Here is a 24,085-nt window from a genome sequence, read left to right as displayed (position 1 = left end):
TTCGTTTAAAATTCATTCATTTTTATTATTTATGTAATTTTTCAACTGTGTACTCATTGACAGTTTATTCGAGTGTGAGAGTCTCGGACAGTCAGACCGACCAAATATTGTAAGTGTTGTTATAACGTTTGGAAGTGAATGGCAGCCACTTCTGACTGTACTCAAACTCTTTCCAGAAGTCCACGTGACCATCATCATCAAGTCCTTCCATGTGAACCCTGAATACAATGAGGACTAATCATTTATGTTAGGTAGAATGCCTAGAGGGGGCTGGATGGTCTCGTGGCCTCAGAACCCCTGCAGATTTTATTTTTTCTGGAGTTGTTTTGTTTTTTCTGTCCTCCCTGGCCATCTGACCTTTCTTTTATTCTATGTTAATTAGTGTTCTCTTATTTTAATTCTTATTTTGTCTTTTTTCTTTTCTCTTCATCAAGTAAAGCACTTTGAGCTACATTATTTGTATGAAAATGTGCTAATATAAATAAATGTTGTTGTTTCCACAGATTAATGGAAAAGAAGAAGCGCGAAAAGTTGCGGCAGCAGATGGCGACAAAGCGCAGTTGAAGACGGAGTGGCTCTGATCCCATGATTCCCTGGAAGTCCGGGGCCATCCCGATATGACTCAAGGCCTGCGCTCTAGTGGCTTAAATTGCACAATCATGTATCTATAATGTATAAAGTGAAAAAAAACCATGAAGAAAACCAAAAATGTTAACCAGGAAAGAGTATGTGACATGTGAAAGAGTTTCACAATCAATAATGCAGCTTTCTGTGCCTTTGCCTACCTTTACTCTATTTCTGTTTTTACGAAGTATTATTTTATAACCCCCAGTTCAGGGAGTTTGAATATTATTGAGTCAACAAAAGCAAAAAAAAAACTGTTGAAATGAAAATGAACTGCAAAGTGTTCCTCAAGAATGTGGAGTGCCTAATTAGTTGGGATACTACCTCCTGTCACCAGCCGAGGGCAATGTCTCCCAGCATGTTAGTGCCCTCATGCAAAAGCAGGCCTTTTTGGTGCAGCACATCCTCATTTTTAATTTTATGTTTGGTATACCCCTGGACTGGCTGTTAAGTGAGCACCAAGGGGGTCCGGATGTTACAGACTGAATAGGTGCTTTTGGGCCAAGAAGGGTTAGGTCACGTCTTCAGCCACCCAAGGAACTAAAATGGTGCCCAATTGCTGCTCTGGTGTGTATAAAGTTTCACAGACAGTGTCTCTTCTGTTCCTTCCCGTCACCTCTGCCACGTGCATCCCCCTTACCATTTATTTTATCTTCCCAGGTACCTAGACGCATGCTGCCTTATATCCTGTTGTTCTAAACAGAACACGTTAGCCCCTAAACCCCAAAGTGGGTTTGCACTGCCAGCCGGCACAGCTTTTTCGTGAAGGCTGGTATTCTGAGCAGGGGCTCTTGTGCCTGTAAGCTGAAGGTGGGCACCAATCACCAGTGAGTCCAGCAATTAACAGAGGGAAGTGGGTGGCCTGGGCTGCTTCAACTAAAACCTTTGTCCTGATTATACAGGTCCAGATGCTGGCTGATCGGCTTCACCCCTTGCTTATTTTTATCTTTTTTTTTTTTTTTTTTACACTAAATGTATTTCTTAAACTGATATAATTATGAATGAAGTTATGAATGAGATTCTTTTTATAAATATCACTTTTCCCAAACAAGTGTATCATGAAAGATATTAAGTAATTAAAAACTGACACCTTAAATACATGCTTCCATAGACAATAGTGTTGGTTAGAAATTGAATAAACTATTAACAGTTTGAGCCGTGTATTTGTCTCTTTTAATGCTATTAACATGACTTGGGATTTCTGCAGTTTTATAAAGGGAATGTTAAAAAAAAAAAATTACACACAGGCCAAATGCCAGCTTGACCCAAGCTTTGGAGATACCCACCTCTGTTATGTCCAGTTGCCATGTCCTTCTCTGCTGATCCACATCTTCACATAAGCATCCTCACCTAAACAAGACGACAAATCTGAGAAGACCCTCAAGCCTGCTTTATACTTGGGAAACGTGACATCAGACACAGAGACGTAGCTTGCACACGCCAATTTTTTTCTTGCATGCTGCGTGCAGAATGTTTTCTGCAATGCTGACACGATGCCATGTATCCAAAGTGGTGAATTTTGAGGAGAGGTGGGTTATGTGGGTGCCAGACTGATGAATGAAGACCTGAGTATGACACAACAGCTCCTCAAAGCACAAAAAGGACCTGCAAAAACATTTGAAGTGCATCTGTTCAGCATGTACGAAGAACTTTTCAGATGTTATTACTGATACTGTTTTTAATTTCATTGTTTCAGCATGTCTTGATGTCAACTTGTGAAAATGTCCTTAGTTTCTTTGTGAATGTGTTATCAGAGCTCACATTGCATCTCCTGCTCTGTGACCCATCTGTCCCTCTGATGTGCTTTGCTGTCCTGACTCAGTTTAAACCCGTCTCTATCCTCCCTGACAGAAATAGTTGGTTAACTGAAACCTGCAAATTGTCCTTCTCAGATTGTCCCCTCTCAACTTCTTAAACAGGTTCTCAACATTGTTGGGCCTAGTAGTTTGACCTCTCTTGCTATGGGGTTTGTTCCGGCTTATTTTAAGCATGCTGTCATGTGGCCTTTGATTAAAAAGCCAAATATGGATCCTTTGGTTCTTTCAAACATTAGGCTGATATCTACATTTCCATTTGTCTCTAAGTTCTGAGAGAAAGTGGTTCTTCTGAAACTCCAGCCCTTTTTGGAGAGAAATGCCATTGGTGAAATATTCCAGTCTGGCTTTAAAGCTCACCATACCACTAACTCTGTTCTTTTAAAAGGTCTTTAGTGACCTCTTATTAATAGTTGTGGATTCTGCACTCCTCATACTCTTAAGACTTTACTGCAGCTTTTAACACAGTGGACCATGACATCCTTATTAGTGTTGGCATTCAAGGTGCTGCTTTTGCTTGGTTCAGGTGATATCTGACAGGCAAAAGTTTCTCTGTCTGCCTTGGGCATTGCTCCTTGTACATTCAGGGTCCCATGTTATTCTCACCCTTACAGTCGATCTTTATAAAATATGATCTCTCTTTACACTGTTATATACAGCAGATGACACGCAAATGGGGTCACACCTTTAAATCCTTACTGAAATGTGTGGAAGACATCAGGTCTTGGATGTCATTAAATTTTCTTGATTTTAATGTAAAGAAAACTGAGATTGTGATGTTTGGGCTCTCTGACCACCATTGTGCCTATGATTGTCAACTTGGTCCATTAGCACCATACATTACACCCTGTGTTAGGAACATAGGTGTGATATTTGATAGAAACCTTGGACAAACATATAAATTTGGCGGTTACAAGCCTGTTTTTTGTCCCTCCCAATTACAAGTGCTAGCTAAGATCAAGTCCTTTTTGTCTGTTGCTATTTCTTTGTGATTGGACTACTGCAGCATTTCTCAACCTTTAAGTATTTGCAGCCCAAGTTTTCATAACAGTTTTAATCGCGCCCCCCCCTAATGTTTTTTTGAAAGGAGCCCACTAATACCAATTTGTTCTTTTTTAATTAATGATATATCATAGATGCATATTTTATTATACCTACTTAACTTTTATCGACATTTATCTAGCTCTATATTTATTTTTCTAGTATCAGAATGTAGTTTAAGTTAATTAGTTTTGGTTTCAATAGATGTATTTTTCATATTTTCAATTCTTGTTTTCTTTTTTTCACATCTTTGCGCCCCCCTTCTTGTTACTTCACTCCCCCCCCACCCCACATTTTGAGAACCACTGGACTACTGTAACTCATTATACATTGGAGTCATCCAGCAATCCCTTTCTCAGCTACAATTTGGGGCTACACTTTTGACAGGCACACGTAAGTGTGACCACATGAATACTTAGATCTGCCTCCCTTCATTGGCTTCCGGTCTGTTACAGGGTTATCTTTAAGGTGCTATTGTTTGTTTTCAAGTGCCTAAATAGGTTAGCACTTTCCTATCTCACTGACTTTTCACACCTTTTACATTCCATGTCGTCAACTTAGATGGTCTGATCAGAAGCTCTTAGTAGTGCTGAGGAAACACCTAAAACTTAGAGGTGAATGCACTTTTGCAATAGCCACTCCTCGGCTTATGTCAGGTCTGTTACAACTGTGAACATTTTTAAATCCAGCTTGAAAATGCATGTTTTTTCTTTGGCTTTAATTACAACAGTTTACTTTAATATATTTTGTTTAATTTTATCCTTTCATAGAATGTACAGATAGTTCTTTTTACTTTATTTACCATACAAATTTACCTTCTTTACCTTATTTATTCTAATGTACAGCACTTTGGTCAATGTTGGCTGTTTTAAATTTTCTTTATAAATTAAACTAAATATTATGTCACCCCAATCTCGAGATTATTATACTCGACTGACTTCCCTTCGCCGCTTTTGTTTAATGGATCAGACACTTTACCATCTGCTTTTTGTTCCCTCTTAAAGCCAGGATGAACTGGCACAAGTCTTCTATGATAAGAGTCTCATTTCCTCTAATGTAACATTGAACAAACACCTCCACCTACTGACAAGAAGAATATCAACGAGCTGATCAATCAGGCCACAATGAGCATAGATGTGGTTGCTTCTCAGCTGTTAAGTATAAACAAGGCTTAAGCGTGCTCCATAATCCCATTTAAACTCGTTGGTGCCATCTGCTAGCCAAGGAGGGCATTTATAATGCTCAAACAGCAAAAAAATAGTCACATTGCTTTACAATAATAAACTGCAAACCAGAATTATTTCAAAAATTTAGAGACTTTTTACTTCCACATTTGTCTTGTACATTATGTTGTTTTACTCTTATCTAAAACACCATGCTAAGATCTATTGGATACAAATATCTCACTTCAAGCCGGTGCCACATTCCACAACTTTTAGTCTGAGGAGATGTCCAATTTGACAACTGCAGTTGCTAATCTTGGCACAGGAGGGTGTCAGATTACACAACCAGCATAACATAAGGTATAACAAATTTGACACCTCCGTAACGACTTTCCAGCGCAGTTTCACATTTTCAAAGTATCGCAAGCTCACCCCTTTTTCTGTTAGCCAATAACGTGCTGCCTAAAAGAGCTGGTGCCGTCTGAATGCTTCACAGGTATGGCGAGTTCAGCTGCAATCTTGGCCCTTTTTGTTTTTTTCCCATTCTATCGTGGTATGTAAAATACGCAAGAGGACCGTTTCTCTTCATTTTTTTTAGGTCCAAAACACCCATCTCCTTTTGTCCTCGTAGCTGCAGGGGTATTCATTGTACTGCTGGTTGAGTGCTCATTGGTTGTCCACTCTCACGCACACACAAGCCCGCCCTACAACTTAACAAGCCAAATCAGAGACTGGCTGGATTGAATTTCTGCGGATGTCAGCCCTACATGACCGGTGGCCACCGGAGAACGCTGCCACTGCCTCTGAATCTCTAGGATTGTGTAAGTGAAGTCCGTGTCAGATCATAAGTCATGGCCTTACAATGGAAGAAGCACACTGACGAGAGCCGCCAAATGGAGGACGGTCCACAGTTTCATCCATAGTTTAGACAGGTGTGTTGTCTTACATAAACTATTTTAAAATGTTTTTTTATTTGTTGTATTGCATTGCTAATCTAATTTTGTGCTGAACGACTACTGTATGTGATTTCATGTTTTACACAACATTTTACATCTACGTGTGCATGTCCTCTGTCATTACAGCATACAAACTAATGATTAAGCTTCAGTTACCTTGTGCTACTCAGCTCCTGAATCCATGACAGCAGTTTCAGCTTTACATTTCCTTTCAGTGTCAAGTCTTCTATTCAGTTACTTTTGCTCTCTCCCTATAATATATAAATATCATTTTTATTATATAATATCAACTATTCCATTAACAGCCAATGTGACTTGCAAGTTTAGGATACATTTACAGTCTTACATTTAAGTATATGCTTATTTAGGGTTGTGCACAAAATGGTAGCCTGTAAATGACAGAGAACACACTGACATGACCACCATGACAAGCCCACATGTGACAATCGCTGCACTGACTTACAAGCAGCTCTTTCTAGAGCCTCCACAATATCAGCGACAACCTCTGGCGTTTATGGCCACGCAGATTTCTTGGTATGATAACTTTATTATCACAAACAGGAAAATTCATTTTGAAACACCAGTGTCCATTCCATTAACATGACATAAAAATCACATACATATACATGTATAATTACAAAATTTGGTACTTATCATATTAACAACTTTAGACGTAGAAGACCTTAAACCTTTGCTCAAGTTTTCCGTGCTTCTCTGTAATTTTATTTTTTATCACCATATCCAAAAATTCTTGCTTGAAGTTTACTTGTTGATATACTGATTGTAGAGAGTGGCTTTGACATGCTACCCTTCTACTAATTATACATCTATGTTTTATAAAATCATATGGATTCATTTATTTACCTTTTCTTTGTTACTTATTCATTAATATTCTTACCTAATCTTATTTGTTTTTTCTTTTCTTGTAACTTTCTCTTTGACATCTTGTAAAGCAACATTCTTTGTATGTTGCTATAGAAGTACATGTCGTTGTTGACATATTTGAGTGAATATCATGGCTACCTGTAGAAGTCTAAACATTTACAAATTAAGTGAGAGAAATCATAATGTAATATGCTTGCTATTACTGCATGGAAAGAGAGAAACATTTTTTTTCTCAGCTTGCATGGGTAATACAGACATTGTTATTCCATCGGCACAGACGTGATCTATCTGTGTGTGCCATACTGATGTAGTATTTATATGAATTCCTAAGTACTGTAATTGAATGAATTTACCTGTGCTGTACAGCAATAATAACCCAGCAGTGGAAGAAACCATTTCCCCAGTCTCCAAATAATAAGAATGAGGAAATGGTCCTCAAACCACTTAGCAAAGCTGCCCATCTCTGTCTTATTTATAGTCTCTCTCTATGTCTGTATCAAAGATGGCTGTGTCATCAGAGAACTTCACAATGTAATAGATTGAGATGCTATGAGTACATTCATTTGTACATAAAGAAAACAGAACTTCAGTGGTTACAGTACCACAAGGAACAACAGGATTAACAACCAGAGACCCCAACAGTGTCCCACTTGCTTCCAATTTTTTGCCAATTTCTGAATTAGGTGATTCACAGGAGCACTCGCAGGATACTGCGTCACACATCCATCACATTTCACCTTGAAGGGGCAGATAGATAAACAGACAGGTAGATACAGTAGATGAGAAAGGCACTATATAATAGATCAGGGAGTCCAACTCCAAGCCTACAGAGCCACAGTGGCTACAAGTTTTAATTCTAACCATTTTTTTAATTAGTGATTAGTTTTTGCTACTAATTTACTTCATTTAATTTATTTGCTATTTAAGACTCAGACCCTTTAAATCAGAGCTGAGCAATGCCGGTCCTGGAGGGCCGCCGTCACTTCAGGTTTTTTTCCAACCCAGTTGCTTCATGAGAAGTCATGTATAGTTGATGAAGCACTTATTGCTCAAGTGACCTTTTTATGCCTCATTTTAGTTGTCTCGCTTTTTAACATTTTGAACCCTTAATTGCTTAACAGCCATATTAATTGTTTTAACTGCTCCTTATTACCAGTAAGATGCAAATGACAAAGGAACCAGCAGTTCTACATCTAGCTTGTCTCCATTCCACCGGTGTGTATTCATCACTCACTGTTTGGTCTAATTAAGTAAGTACTTTGATAGAAATGAAGAGAAAGTGAAGACCTTAAAACACTCATCCATTTTATGCTTCAAACCACTTGGATGATACATGTATCATCAGAAAGGGAAAAAATCTATGATTTAAAAATGAATCGACATGGTAGAGTTAAAGCACTAACAAGCTGTGAAATTAAATAAGATCTGTTATTGGTGAGGATTGGCTTCTAATTAAGCAAGAGGGTTGGAACAAAAACCTGCAGCCACTGTGACTCTCCAGGGTGGGAGTTGTACCCCCCCATAATAGATAGATAGATATGAAAGGCACTATATGATAGATAGATAGATAGATAGATAAAAAGGCACTATATGATAGATAGATAGATAGATAGATAGATAGATAGATAGATAGATAGATAGATAGATATGAAATGCACTATATGATAGATAGACAGACAGACAGATGCATACATATAATATATTGCATATAACTACAGGTCAAGTAAATTGCTCAGACTGTGTGAAGCAGACATTAATCTGGCACACCTGTGCTTTAAAGTCCAAAGTCCCGTGTTACTACGCCAAACTCACCTGCCTATAATCTAAAGTCGTCAATTTCCCAATCTATCCAGAGTGGCGAGAGCTTTCTAACAGGCTCAGGTCAGAATTCTTTTTAAATGAGAAAAAACCTCACCTTTTATTTTTGCTAATTTTACACTCCAGTCAGACAACTGGCAGCACTTTTTGAATCTAATTCAATTGCAAAAAAAAAAAAGTTCTCCATGACATATCCTTTGCTAGATTATCATAAGCTAAAAACACAGAGTATGCCAAGAAGCACAAACAGAGGTTAAAGCAAAAAATACGACAGAAACAAAACAAACAACTTGAGTTACGATTCAACTTTTCTTCTCTGGATATTGTGTCTCTCCAGCAGCTCTAATAGCACATTAAAAACATAGAAGTTTAATTTTTTCTTCCCTGTATTAATTTATTATAGTCGAATCTCCAGTGGAGCTATACATTATTAGAATGGTTGACACATACAGTACACAAACACTCCCTCTTGGTGTGTAATTACTCATTTTGCTAAAATACATAAAGACAAATATCTATTGCAGGTAATCAGTGGACGCTGTGCTTGACAGATTTTGCTTAGTTACGCTGGCCAGCAGACTCTGTACAAATAAAATATTGAAGTGAACTCTACAAGCTCTCTAAAACCTTGTAGTGAAAAACTGGGCACAGAAAATGGATGGATAGATCAATGGATGAAACTGACATAATCTCTTTTTTGTATAGAATCAAAATCCCACACACGGCTGAACTCGTTAACTTCAGCCATCAAAACACATTCCAGGCAGACCACCCTAATTATTTAGTCTACATTAAAGGGTCCTCTGTTCTCAAAATTCACAGAATGTACAAATTGGTAAGACATTGCATTATCATGCTGCTGCAGCTCATCTTCAATTGTCCACAAAATATAAATAACAAAAAAAAAACCACATAATTTGTCAAAAACTGATCTGAAGTTTGCTATTTTATCACACTTGTTGCACTTTGTGAGACTGTTGCTCTTTATGATTATGGGAGAAAATGTCACTGCATTTCCTTACATTATTTCTTGATTATAATAATCTGCAGTCTGCCTGCCTTTCATTCAATACCTGGGGTCCACCAGCAGCTGCATAGCGACTCGACACAGGGATATTTCCAGTTTAGAAGGCATGACCTGCTAAGAATTAGGCAAATACACGTAATCACATCCTTACAGAGGGGTTTCTAAATATAGTATGTCCACATAGTGCCACCATTTAAAACAGAAAGGCCACCCATCGTGACTGTGCAAAGCATGCAAGCTCTTGAAAAAGGACTAAACAGCATTAAATAAGCAGCATCTTCCAGTTACGCAATTCAGGATTCATTGCAGCCGGGTTTATGCAGTGCCAGATGACATCTTCTACCTTGCCTCCCCTTGTCACTTATACAGAGCCATCCTTTTACTTTGATACAGAAACATGTAGGCATCGCAGAAGAGTCTTTTAGCCACCCCCTCCATGTCACGGGGATTCTGCCTGGCGAGCTCATTCAACGGCATGTCCAAGTATTTGGCTACCTCTGGACACTGGATCACTGTGGGAATGTTGTAGCCATCTTTGTCACCTAGACAATGAACAGACACAGTAGTGAGACACATACTGTATGTACAAATCACAGTCACTGAAGAATTTACATTTTTAAAAGTGTTCTTGTAGCCATTTCCTGATTTGTGCAGCTCACCAACCTTTTGTCGCACACCATTACTGTGTTCTCAGGTCTTTCGCTTTGTGATGGATGACGAATGGAAATTGGCCTGTGTGTCACATCATATTTATACCCCAGGGAAACAGGGGGTACAGCATGCTGCTTTAGTAGACCCGCTGAATGTGTCTATGATTCTGCTTTTCTAATAACACATCATATGCTGCATCAATAAAGAGATTTTCTTTGGGCTTCAAAGCATTATGAGCTGAACCATACAAATGTCTGTCCAATATGGAAGCGTTCAAAAACTAACTAAAGTAATTTTATTTTTGAGTTAACATGGAGTGGCTCATTTTGTGACTGTTGTAGACAGATATGTGGATTTGTTCAAGGGCCCCGTCCAAGGTTTGATCCTGTTTAACACCCAGTGTGGCCAGAATTCACACTGGCAACAATGAACTAGATAAGCTGGTGAAAAACTTTATGGAGGGTTGGATGAACAACTGAAGCCATGATAACTGAATGGAGGATAAACATGAAGCCTTTGTTTCTTTACGAGTAAAATGATTGCAAATGACAGTTGATTGATCAATTCATCACACTCTCAAGGCATACGCGAATCATGTATTTTTATTTCTCAACTGATTTTATAATAAGATAAATGTGACAATAATGAAAGGCTTTCTTCTTGTTTTATTAAGTTTAATCATGTGGATAAATTGGCCCTAGTGTGTGCTTGGTGTGTGGGTGTGTTTGTGTGTGTCCTGCGGTGGGTTGGCACCCTGCCCAGGATTGGTTCCCTGCCTTGTGCCCTGTGTTGGCTGGGATTGGAGCGGGTTGGAAAATGGATGGATGGATTTTTAAATAATACGCATGAAATCCATTGATAACTAATTAAGAAAGTGGTTGGAGCGAAAACCTCCAGTCACAAATTGACACTGGATGAAGTACACTTTATAAGAATAAATAAAAAAATTAAAATACTAATTTAAAACTAGCATTATAAATATTGTCAGACACACAAGCCTAGGGAGGTCCTCACTGGTTCAGAAGAAGTGGAAGCCAAGAGTAAAGGTAAAGATGTAATAAAATTCTAAACTTGCTGCTTTTCCTTGCTTAACCTGAGGTCTGTGGACCCCTAGGGGGACCATGGATGGATTTCAGGGGGTCCGTGAGGGTCAGATAAAAATTAACATTTATATTCACTATACAGCCCGGTACTGCTGATTTAGAGTAGATGTAGTAGTAGCATTAGTAATGGTAGTAGAAAACACAGTAGTAGTAATAGCAGATCTGTTTTAATTTGTGCAAGAGGATTGTATTTCATAATTATAATCAAGTCAAGTTGGGGAGCATGCACTGGTACAGTGCGTTGCCGTACCCATGAGATGATGAAACAACTTGGTATCCCGGTTGGCAAACCCCTAGGCAGACACGCGGTCCAGTCCCACCCTCCGGAAATGACTCTCTATCTGCTGCAGCCAGGTGTTATGTGGGCGACCCCTTGGCCTGGTCCAGCCACTCGAGTCCCCAACAATGAGCTGGATCACCCTTGGGGAAACACACCATATGGCCGTAACTGATGCTCCATCACAATGCAGGTAATGTGCTTCATTTGGGACTCCATGAGCAACTGGTCATTCGACACAAAGTCAAACCAATGGTACCAAAGGATTCTCCAGAGAGACACAGTACCAAAGGAAGTCTTTGTCTCAGGTCACTGGATAGCATCCATGTCTCACAACCATATAGCAAGACAGGAAGCACCAGGACTCTAAAGACCTGGGGCCTCATGTATAACGCCGTGCGTAGAACTCACACTATAACACGGCGTAAGCACAAAAGCGGGATTGTGCGTACGCACAGAAAAATCCAGATGCAGGAATCTGTGCGCACGCAAAATTTCACGTTCTTCCACTACATAAATCCCGATCCGCGTGAAAAGTAACGCACGTGCACGCGCCGTCTGTCCCGCCCCAACTCCTCCCAGAATTACGCCTTTTTGAATATGCAAATCAATATAAATAGCCTTCTGTGAAAAGACAATGGGAAAAGCACAGGGGAAAATATAAGAATTTCAGCGAATACCAAGTTGAGGCAAAGGAAAAACGTACTATTTGTTGGTGTAAACAGTGGTATAATCAACAAAAGAAAGTTGATCGAGTGACAGAGTGTCGGAAAAACTCGAAAGATCAAATTCACAAAGTCGCACAGTGCCCGAAATAAAAAAGAAATCACATATCAAAGTCGCCGTGAAAAGGTGAGTCGTAGCCCACCGTCTGAGTGTCATATGAAAGCTTATTAGGGTACAAACAAAAAACATAGGCACACAGTGGGAAAAAAGCACGAAATGTCAACTTTAATCTCGAAATTTCCACTTTAATCACGTAGTTTATTTTGCCATTAAAGTAGAACATCATAAACTTCATCTTAAAATCGTTTATTTTACTAGTTTCTCAAGTAGCATGTTAAAGTCTTTTTTCTGTATTTGATCTTCTATGTGCTCTATGTGTGTGAATCACTACGTGCTTCCGTTCTTTCTCTTTCTCCGACAGGACACAGAATGCATTACATTCGAGATATTACAGCTCTCTGAATAATTAAAATACTGAGATGTATACGTGATATCATTTTCATGATGATAGGAATGAAAGCATGTTATTAAACATGGGAACACGGTGGCACAGTGATTGTTCATATCTCACGAAAGAGGCTTGCTGCGCCATGTGCGACCTTCGATGAAATAATTTATTACAGAAGTACTGTCTCTTTCAAACGTACTAACCTCCAATTCCTGTCCTTACTTTTCTTTCTCCAATCGCCACACAATCAGCTCTGCAATAGACGTTAAGCCATTTGTAAGCTTAGAACGCCGATTCTTCAAAACTTTTAAGGAACATTGAAATATCTTAGTAGTACATGTTTAATTATTCTATCCGTCTATCCTTCCAGTGTCGCATCAGCACCAGCAAGAATACAGCGCAAGGCAGGAGCTATCCTTGAACTAGCTAGCGCTGCGGCACCGTGTCCTCACATGTTTAATTATTAACAATACAGATTATTTAAATGAAGTTAAAGTTTTATCTGTATACTATAAGCAACATATTTTGCTGCATTTCATCTTAAAAATGATATTGTCATCATACGCGCTTTATAAAGTAGCGCAGGTTGTGCAATATTATAACTGTAGTGTAAGTTTACAGTGAGGTGATTGTACTTATAAGTCCAGACAGTACTACAAGGAGCACTTGATGGACTGATTGAGTGTGTTTATAGTTATTGGGATGAAACTGTTTCTGAAACGCGAGTGAGAGTACTGTAATATGGAAAAAGATGATCCGCAGTGGCAACCCTTAACGGGAACAGCAAAAAGAAGAACAAGATGCAGTGAGAGTAACAACGCTAAAGCAGTTATGGTATTTGGAATACTATGGCTATTCCCTGGCCCATTATATTGCTACATGTTAATTACGATCAGATGCATTACACTAATAAACAATATGCAGTTAATTTCAGTGTATTTATAAAGCCGCGTCAGGAATGTGGAGCTAAGAAAGAAAGGATGAGCACACAGGAACAGTAGTTTGACCATTCTGTGGACCATTATATTGTTACAGGTTAATTACAATCAGATGCATTAAATTTATGAACGATATGCGGTTAATTTCAGTGTATTTGATAAAGCCGCCTTCGTGGATGTGGATCTAAGAAAGAAAGGGTTATCACACAGGAACAGTAGCACTGCTTTGATGCTGGGTGCCGCCAGTCTGCAAAACCGAGCGGAGAAATTGCGTACGCCAAGGTATGAGTTACCGTGGAAATGTGCGTGGCTTTACGGCAAGTTTAGGTTTTATACATCGCGATTTGAGCGTGGAAAGGTTCGTACGCAACATTTCTGTGCGTACGCACCGTTTATACATGAGGCCCCTGGACCTTTGTCCTTTTGTATAGATATTGTGAACGCCACACACCCTTTTCCAGCGACCTCATGACCCCCCATGGTCTCCCAATCCGTCTACTGACTTCATAGGAAGAGTCACCAGAGACATGAATGTCTCTGCTGAGGTAAGTAAACCTCTCTCCACTGACAGACACACTGCTGATGGCCGTGCCCAGGAGGTCATTAAAACCCTGGATCTTGGTTTTTATCAGGACACTCGCAAGCCCAGACACTCAGACTCCTCGCTCAGTCTCTCGAGCGCCCAGGTCAGAGCCTCGATCCTCCACCCTTAATTATAATGAGTGGCCATTGCTTTTTGCAAAAAAGGAGTGTTTTTTAGATTGTTTACTTTATACAGTTTAATAATACATTGTGTATGTCAGATATGTATGAGACAATCAAATCACGATAAATAAAGTACATTATAATCATTGCATGCAAGGTTATGTTTATGTGACTATTTCTGGGGGGGGGTCCATAGCTTTCATCAGATTCTTAAAGGGGTCAGTGACTCAAAAAAGGTTAAGAATCACTGGTCTAGAATGAAGGAAGACTCCCCATAAGTCCACTGATGTCACTTCTGCCCTTGCTCCAAGAAGCTCCGGCTCTTCCAGTCTTTTCCCTATATAAGCATGAGAAATGCTAGAAGGTAGCATTCATTATGGATCCAGGGTCTCAAAAGAACAGTCCCCCTGAATGTCAGAAGCTTACAGAACAGCATTAGCAGAGGTATCAGTCTTTAAACATAACTCATGTTGTTTTCACTGTTCATTTTTGAATTTTTATTTGGCTGACTGCTTATTAATAGGGGGTCCTAAGCCTGAATGCCACCTCATTATCTAACTCCATCTACTTTTAAGACAATACATAATACAAAAAAATTCAAAATCACTAATATATCAGGAAGACTTGAATAAATATCTTAAACAGAACAAGAGATTGTTAAAAATACACTGTAAATGAAGTGCAATGTTCAGAATTAAATAACCACCTATATCTGTCAATTTGTTCATTTTATAAATATAAACTGGATCCCAAAAATGTGTTGTGGCAGCTAAGAGTTTTAATACATTTTGCTTCTTACATGCATTTAAGTGGGGTAAGTCCAAAAGCAAAGATACAAACAGTGACAATAAACTATTGCCTGCTTTAATTCCGTCAATGGCTTTATAACATTTTGTTCAGTTTAAGAACATCAAATGTCACTACTTAAAACTCACCATGACGATCCGCCATGCTGTCGAAGAATAGCCACTGCTGATTTTGTGGGCCATACTTGACAAATGAAACATAATGACTTGTTTCTATGCAGAGGACAGCAAACAGCTCCAGAACCTCTCGGTGTACACGGTATCTCTGTGCATCACAGACATTCTGTAAACCCTGTGGCAGCTGGATTTTGGTAGGGTGGTGGTCCTTGCGGCGTGGGTGACAATGAACCTGTTGGAACAATGTACTCATATGAGCACAGTGGCACTTGCTCAACCTACCTGTCCCTCTTGGGCCACTCTGTTTGCAAACTGCCTCAGGAGGTGACTGTATCTGCCCACTCTTCTTCTGCTGGACTATGACATCAAGGATCCTATGCTTTACCACAATGCACTAAAGTTATAGGGCTTTTCAAAAAACGCTGCTGCCTTCATGAGTCATTTCTGTCCATAGTGTAGAGGGCAACATTAACCTGTTTTTAGTTCATCTGGCCATTTATATGTTTTGGGCCACAGGGAATACAGGATTTTGTTGCAAACAGTATTTCATGTAGGAACAAGCCTCTGATAAAGAATATAGTCCTCCACCCTCATTGCAGGAACAAGACACAGCACCCATAGTCTAGACCAGGGGTAGGCAACGTCGGTCCTGGAGTGCCACAGTATGTGCAGGTTTTTGTTCCAACCCAGTTCCTTAACGAGAACTCAATTATTGCTGATGAAGCACATATTGCTTAAGTGACATTTTAATGCTTCATTTTAGTGGTCTCGCTTGTTAAGGTTCTCCAACCTTAATTGCTTATTTCAATCTTAAACTACTGCATTCAGTGTTTTAATTGCTCCTTATTAGCAATAAGATGTAAAAGACAAAGCACCCAGCAGTTCTCCAGCTAGCTTTTTTCCAATTACATCTGTGTGTGTTCATCATGCACGGTTTGATTTAATAAAACACTTAATAGAAAAATGTGACAGACTGAAAATGATCTGTTTTAGGCTTCAAATCATTTGGATGATATCCTTGGAAAGGAAAAAAAATCTACGATATAAAAGCCTTACATTGCACAGACTAACAAGCCATAAAATTAAATAAGGTCTGAGATTGGCAATGATTGGTTTCTAATTAAGCAATTGGGTTGGAATGAAAACCTGTAGCCACTGCGGCTCACCAGGACCGACATTGCCTACCCCTGTTTTACATCTTATTGCTAATAAGGAGCAATTAAAACACTGAATGCAGCAGTTTAAGATTGAAATAAGCAATTAAGGTTGGAGAACCTTAACAAGCAAGACCACTAAAATGAAGCATTAAAATGTCACTTAAGCAATATGTGCTTCATCAGCAATAATTGAGTTCTCGTTAAGGAACTGGGTTGGAACAAAAACCTGCACATACTGTGGCACTCCAGGACCGATGTTGCCTACCCCTGGTCTAGGCCTCTTAATCTACAGTCTACACACATAATTAGGATTTGCCCCTAAGGTTAAAGTACCTGTTGTGAGCAATTTCTGCAAAACTGCTTAAATCCTGCATTTGAGAAAATGTGGTCCTTGAAACAGTCAGTGCATTCTAGGTCAGCCAAGTCTCCGCAGATAACACATGACCGAGGGTCTGTAGGAACAGAACATAACCAAAGTGTTAGTCCAGGTAATGTCTTAATTTTATTGAATGTCCAAGCCTACCCAGCCTTTACTGGTATATTAATTTTCATTCACTTTATATTTTCACTATAAGTCCCATGCTAGTCTACATTTCCTCTTACTAATGATACCCTGTATTCAGTGTATTTTCACGCAAGTTCCTGTACACACCACTACCTGACTGTATATTCCCATATATACTTCCATATATTTTAAAAACAGCTTTCAATTTCATACATTCTCACAAGCGACCTTACATACTTGCCAGCAAGGAACATTTTAATTTTTCTTTACAGGTCATTCCATTTTCTACACCATTTATTTCTAGGTGATGTTCCCAGGCTACATTGCTTTCTACACTGGCCACCTTAATATCTTTGCCTCTGGCTGGCACTATGGGAACACTAAAACAATATGTATGCTTTCAGTTCCCTGTCTCACTTTACGCTGAAAGGGAACTGCTTTGCTAAAATAAACCAAAAAAATCTCATTTTACTTAGGGTTATATGCAACTGAAACAGTTGAGTTGCTCATTTCACTAACAAGTGTTGTTCCCAGCTATGGCTGCATTGTTAATAATATTTGCCAGTTTACACTTACACTGATCCTCCTAGCAGGGGCTGCTGTGTAAAGTACCCGGGAATGCTGGAGTACACCTCCATTCCACACCAATACACAGCAGCTCTTACTGGTGAATTCTCCACATGTGATGGGCACCACTTACATTTGAAGCAACCACCACGGAGAACAGAGAAAGAGTAAGGCAGAGAGAAAGGATACCTCTGCAAGCTGCCATGCAGAACCTATAAAAGGAATGGGCAGTGAACAATCATTAAGTACTACATACTCAGTAATAACACTATATCTAAACCTTAACTGTGACTGAGTTACATGGGGTTTTGCCAACAGGCAGGGTTTTTTGGTGGCCAGTTGCTATCACGTTTTCATTAAGGTATACTTTAAAATGACTTCTTATCAGGTGTCACAGGAGGCTGGAGGACAGACCCAGCCGAGACGCCTGGAAGGACCGAGAGGTGGCTTATAAGTCCCCCGGGCCACGAGGGGGCAACACCCTGTTGAACTTGAAGAGTTTAAAGCAAGTAGAGGATGGTTTGAAAATTTCAAACGTAGATGTGGCATTCATAGTGTGGTAAGGCATGGTGAGGCTGTGAGTTCAGACAAGGCAGCTGCGGAAGCGTTCGTGAAAACGTTCGGCAAGTTTGTGGTTGAGGAAGGGTATCTTCCAAATCAAGAGTTTAATTGTGATGAGACAGGCTTGTTTTGGAAGAAGATGCTGAAGAGGACATACATCATGCAGGTGGAGAAGGCATTGCCGGGCCACAAGCCAATGAAGGACAGGCTTACCCTTCTGTTCTGCACAATTGCGAGCGAGGACTTCAGAGTGAAACCGATGCTCGTCTATCACTCTGAAAACCCATGCGTTTATTTATATTTTTGTATTATTAAGGCTTTTTTATACTGTATTTTTTCAAATTTTTTACTATATAAAAAACAAAAAATAATGAAAAGAATAGGGTTAGGTGGGCGTGAGAACCAATTAGTTACATTTCAATACATTCTTATGGGAAAAATTGCTTTGGACTACGAACAAATTGTTTCACGAGCAGACTTCAGGAACGGATTGTGTTCATGAATCGCAGGCACCACTGTACTGGAAAAGTACAGAAAAACCCAAATTTTAACGTGTTATAGAACCAGTTTTTAGGGATTTTGGGTACCAATGTCAGCTTTTCTCTCAATCCCCCAGCCATGGTATCGCTAGCTTTAGCACTTATTAGAGGCTTAGCACCTCCCCCCTTTGATAAAGTCATTACCTCATCATAATAGTTGGACAGAAATGTTTTTCTATGTTGCTTTCTGTGCTGTTGATGAGAGTGAGGTGTGTGTCGCTGGTATTTGGGTTAGTCCCCCGTGAAATTATTTGCTTTTGACAAAGCAACGGCTGGGCTCTCAAAGATCAGGGGCTAAAAGCATATGTTTATTGTGATGGATAGGGGGAAGTTTCTGACAGATCAGGACTTAAAATGCTTGAGATGCAAACCACCCCCCCACCAAACCTTCATTGCTTCGATGTGAACTGGACTTCAAGGGGGATTACTGCATAAACGTGATAGGGATTCCCCCATCTATTGCTTTGATGCGATCATAAATTCATGGGGGAACCCCCCCTTAAGTGTCTCAACGTGATTGAGAGACGAGTAATAGTGCGGTACACCAGGGAGGCTGAAGTAAGACAGGGTTTTAGAGTTAGAGTACCGAGGTCTTAAAACTGAAATTTTAGGACAGATCAACACTAATCCAAGTGGTATTTGGTATGACTTGTCAGACTCTTTACTCTGCTTTTAGGCACATTTAGAAACCTTAAATTTGAGAATGTTAATGTATAATGTGAGAATAAAATGCAAAATGTCTCTCTTGCTTGTTTAGGATTGTAACAGCCTGTTAAATGTAAATAGAAGGGTTATAGTGGGGATTTGGGGAACTCAGTTCATGCCTATGTAATAAAGAGTTTAAAAGTGAGGACAGGGTCACCCTACGACCCTTGCACAATAAAACAATAAGCATTGCCTAGAGGATGTCTTTTCTTTTGCTTGACACTTATTCTAACTGCTGTTGTCCATTGTGTAAGCGCAAAACTTATTGCTTTTGACAATATCTTGATGACTATCAAGACTAAATATAATCAACAAATTACAAGATGTTCAGAATTCTGCTGCTCGTTTATTTACACACACTAAAAAATCTGCTCACGTCACTCCTGTCCTCTATGATTTACATTGGTTACCAGTTTTTTCAAGAATCAAATATAAAATTATCCTTCTCGCCTTTAAAGCCCTTCATGGGTTAACCCCTCATTATCTGTCGGAACTGCTGCTTCCTTACACTCCTGCCCGTGCATTACGATCATCGGATGCTAAGTTACCTAAATACAAGTTAATAAATATGGGTGCCAGAGCTTTCAGAGTGATAGCTCCTAAAATTTGGAATTCTCTCCCTCTCAGCCTTCACGAGGAAAAATCTATTATTAATTTCAAACTCCTGTTAAAAAAACATCTTTCCAATGAGTATTATTCTTTTTCGTGTATGTAATTTCTACTGTCATGTTAATGTGTGTATTGAATTATAAAGTGTCCTTCAGTGTATGAAAGGCGCTACATAAATAAAACTGATTATTATTATTATCATTATCAAGGATGTCTAACTAAATGGTTCTCCTTCCCTGAACCTGTTAAAATTTTTGGATGGAGTTTGTGTTCCAATACTTTCACACCATTAAGCAGATATTTATTAAGAGCAGCAGATATTTATGCCATTTATGGGGTCCTCTTGTGTTGAAATCTGAAATGTAAGTTCACTCAAACACTGTGGTCAGCGTTCCCCACACTGTGACTTGCAGACCCATGGAGACAACACTATCATCAACTGGTAGGTGTCACCAACTGCACCACTAAGAGGTTGTGAGTATTCTTGTGACTCCTTTCATCTTCTAACAAACCAATTCCAGAGTTGCCACCACCAGTCACAACGGCTTGTTCTTAGGTAAATCCCACTAAACTTTCACTTCCTTTGCAGACTCGTGCATAAGTCATCAGCCAGCCTCTGTTATAAATGTGAAAGTCACCTTGAGGCATATAAGCTCAGGGCTCTCAACCTGCACTTTATAGACATTGAAAACATAAAAATGTGTGTTAACTTGATAATCAGCTGACTTAAATATGGGACCAATCAATCCCTAACTACACTCAATTCTGTGTATTAAGTGAAGATGCAACAGACAACATTTTTCTGACTCAGTGTTTACTTTTTAAAGACAACTGAACATCTAAAATATTGACAATATTCTTAGCTCAAAAAAGTCAGATTGGATTCATATTCTGTATTAGAAAGGAAACGGGGCTACATAAGGAAAATTTTGAAAGCAAGACACTGTTTGAGCCTTAGGCACCCACTCCTTAACAGCCTGTTATAATAAAGCCACCTAATCTACCAGACTTCCAAAGGATCATCAACTGGCGACTGGTGGGCTATTTCTGGCCCACCAAAGCCTCCCATTCGGTCCGCAAAATATCAATCAATCAATTAACTCTTTCAAGGTGGATGTCAACATATCATACAATGACATGTAGGAGTGTCTTCACGCAGCTGCCACCTGCTACACGAACACGTTCAGCACGGGACTGATCAGCTGATGCTGGTACATCACTTTCGTTTTCGATCTCCAGATCTCTTGCATCAAAATTGGAGGCCGATTGAAAGTCAGAGTCTGATTCAGCAATAATACACAAAAAAGAGTCCACAGAGTACTTTGCTTGCGCATTCACGTCTCTCTCTCTCTCATCAGGACCACCTTTAGCTCCAGCAGCTGGTGCCTTCGTGAAGACAGCTCTGGCTGCTTGAGAGAGAAAGAGAGCGGTTAGGAGCAGGTGCTGATACAGCGCATTACCGCACCCACCACATGACAAACCAACTCAGGATCCCAGATTAGGACCCGAGTGCAGCCATGCAATGGGTGACACCTCAGCACCACACCAGTTCAGATGGAATGGACCAGTGGGCCATTTTTTTTTATGGTGGCTGGAGTGCCAATTCTGCCACCAACCCCCAGGTTTTCCCAGTAGATTGGAGGGCCTACATGCAGGGCTGGATGCAAATTAACGACATACCCAGATTGGAGCAATTGCAGGTTCGGGCCATGTTAAGGGCCCAACGGATGGAGCAATTGCAGGTTCAGGCCATGTTTAAGGGCCCAACGGAGTAGTAACTTTAGGCGTTTACAGGATTACCAGTGGAGATGCTTAGCCTAAGAGCCACCACTCTGCCCGGCCGAAAAAAATATTCTGCCCTCAAAGAGTTAATTAATGAATAAATAAAATGTAAAAAAGGGAAAGTGCACTAAGCTATTCAGAAAATTTTACTTAGAATATTGAAGGCATTCTAAAACAATTGAGATATAACCCATTAATATAATTTATTATATTAGGTTTACATATCAAAAACAGGTGCATTCTACCCCAGATTCTGCAGTATATACTATCAGTAATATTAAAAAGTACTAAAGTATTTTGATTGCCTAACTGCAGTTATCACACAGATTTAAGCTAGTAAAAACAAAATTAATTTTGTCAGTCAGTCAGTCATCGTCCAACCCGCCATATACTAACACAGGGTCACAGGGTTCTGCTGGAGCCAATCCCAGCCAGCACAGGGCGCAAGGCAGGAACAAATCCCGGGCAGGGTGCCAGCACGCCACAGGGCACACACACACACACACCAAGCACACACTAGGGACAATTTAGGATCGCCAATGCACCTAACCTGCATGTCTTTGGACTGTGGGAGGAAACCGGAGCACCCGGAGGAAACCCACGCAGACACGGGGAGAACATGCAAACTCCACGCTGGGAGGACCCGGGAAGCAAACCCAGGTCTCCTTACTGCGAGGCAGCAGTGCTACCACTGCGCCACCGTGCTGCCATATTAATTTTGTAATAAAGTTATAATTTAATTTTAAACAACAAAGCATCTAATTTTGTATGCCAAATTAACTTTATTTGAAAGTCCTGCCCCTACAGTCTCAGAGTGTGAAAATTCTGACCCTTGGACAAATGTAGTTGATGACCCCTGCCCTACAAGCTTCTACTGACTTACTGTTAGAAAGCAGATCTGTAATGTCCAGTTCTAGAGAAGGAATGATCTTATCAAAGAGCTTAAACTTCTTTCCAAACCGTGGCATCTGAATGATCAGGCATGATGGAACCTAAACAAAAGAAAGAAAGAGTTATAAGAGAATACAGCAGGTATATGTTCATTTACAATAACACGTCGTAAGAAGGCTACAACTTTTTTTGAAGCTACCTTTGTTCTGGATCTCTGGCAGGGTTGTAGATGCAATACAACAAAATTTGCTGATTTTATCATTGAGATGTTGTACATGGAAAATAGAACTTACAAAAAAAGAACACAAGAAATTTACTAAGAAAGTACGATTCTTGTGATGGTAAATCAGCAACAACTGAAAAGTTGATCAAGGGGAATAAAGACATAAGATAAAGACAGAGGGCGAAAAGTGGAATAAATGTAACAGACAACAACAAACAACCTTAAAATTGAACTACAATGAAACAGTTGAACTTGCATGGAGTTTCAGGAAATGCTCCACTCAAACATGATCATTTTTCATGTGTAACTAATCCTGTATCGTAGGGGTACTCAAACGGCGGACCGCGGTCCACAATCCGGACCGCCAAGACGTTTTTGGCGGACCGCGACTGTCTTCTGCGTAAGTCAAAAGTCCGAATATAAAAGCACCAAAATTATTGTTGTTTTATTATTTACTCTGTAGCAGGGTTGCCAACTGGTATTTTTTATGCCAAATAACTGAAATCTGGCATTTTTGAAAACTGTTTGGCATATAAAATTTGCGTTTGGTCATCTGGCATTTTTTGGTCTTTTTTACAATGCGAACTATCCACCAAAGTCAGAGCTCCGTTCGCATAAGATCGACGTCCTTAAGTCGTCGTTGGTAGCGAGTTCATCGCTGATGACGAAAGCGACCACCACACAATCAAATGTTACAGAAGCTTCGCTACGCATTGTTTGGGTTCTTGGCAGACATAAGAAAGCATTTACTGATGCAGAGGTTGTTAAAGAATGCATGATGTCTGCTTCTTCGGTTCTGTTTAGCGACAAAAGGTGTGTTGAACTGATTCAGCAGATACCATTATCAGACAATACTGCTAGTCGTCGTGCAGATGACCTTTCTGACAATAGATAGATAGATAGATAGATAGATAGATAGATAGATAGATAGATAGATAGATAGATAGATAGATAGATACTTTATTAATCCTAATGGGAAATTCACATGTGGTCGGTGGTCAGTTAATATCAGATCTTAAACAGGCTAAATTGTTTGCTCTCGCGTGCGATGAATCCACTGATAAAACTGACATGTCTCAACTCTGTATGTTCACAAGATTTTTTGATGGCCATAATTTTGTTGAAGACTTTCTGACATTACTACCGCTAGTAAAACAGACCCGCGGTGAGGACATGTTTTCAGCATTATCGCAGTTTATGCACGCAGCTGGATTGGATGTAACAAAAATGGTTTCCCTTACAACAGACGGGGCACCAGCAATGACTGGTAAAGATAGAGGACTTGTCACTCGTATGAAGGCACTTCAGCCCAACCTTGTTGCTTATCACTGCATCATTCATCAGTCTGCCCTCTGTTCAAAACTTTGTGACGAACTGGCGGAAGTGATGTCTACTCTTGTGAAATTAGTGAATTTTTTACGATGTAATTCGTCTCTGCAGCATCGTC

The 24,085-nt window shown here is 39.7% G+C and overlaps 2 protein-coding genes across 3 annotated transcripts in view; one reads left to right on the top strand and one right to left on the bottom strand.

Moving 5' to 3' along the window:
• LOC114653748 (1-phosphatidylinositol 4,5-bisphosphate phosphodiesterase gamma-1-like) overlaps nucleotides 1-1,779 on the top strand; it is a 217,117-nt gene extending 215,338 nt beyond the window's left edge. For both annotated transcript variants that reach the window (XM_028804243.2, XM_028804244.2), the window contains one exon: nucleotides 504-1,779. In XM_028804243.2, the coding sequence (XP_028660076.1) occupies nucleotides 504-564 (61 nt within the window). In that variant the 3' untranslated portion in view covers nucleotides 565-1,779. The remainder of the gene's footprint in view (nucleotides 1-503) is intronic.
• Nucleotides 1,780-6,505: 4,726 nt separating this feature from the next.
• The window catches only part of cyldl (cylindromatosis (turban tumor syndrome), like), a 72,303-nt gene continuing 54,723 nt past the window's right edge, over nucleotides 6,506-24,085 (bottom strand). The window contains exons 12-15 of the mRNA XM_028804245.2: nucleotides 22,408-22,516; nucleotides 16,590-16,708; nucleotides 15,112-15,331; nucleotides 6,506-9,870 (exon numbers count right to left, since the gene is read on the bottom strand). Of these exons, the coding sequence (XP_028660078.2) occupies nucleotides 9,686-9,870; nucleotides 15,112-15,331; nucleotides 16,590-16,708; nucleotides 22,408-22,516 (633 nt within the window). The 3' untranslated portion in view covers nucleotides 6,506-9,685. The remainder of the gene's footprint in view (nucleotides 9,871-15,111; nucleotides 15,332-16,589; nucleotides 16,709-22,407; nucleotides 22,517-24,085) is intronic.

This window comes from Erpetoichthys calabaricus, chromosome 6, assembly GCF_900747795.2.
Source record: "Erpetoichthys calabaricus chromosome 6, fErpCal1.3, whole genome shotgun sequence".
NCBI classification, from domain to species: Eukaryota; Metazoa; Chordata; class Cladistia; order Polypteriformes; family Polypteridae; genus Erpetoichthys; species Erpetoichthys calabaricus.
Note: the sequence above shows the minus strand (reverse complement) of the source record. Positions and strands in the feature narration are given on the sequence as shown.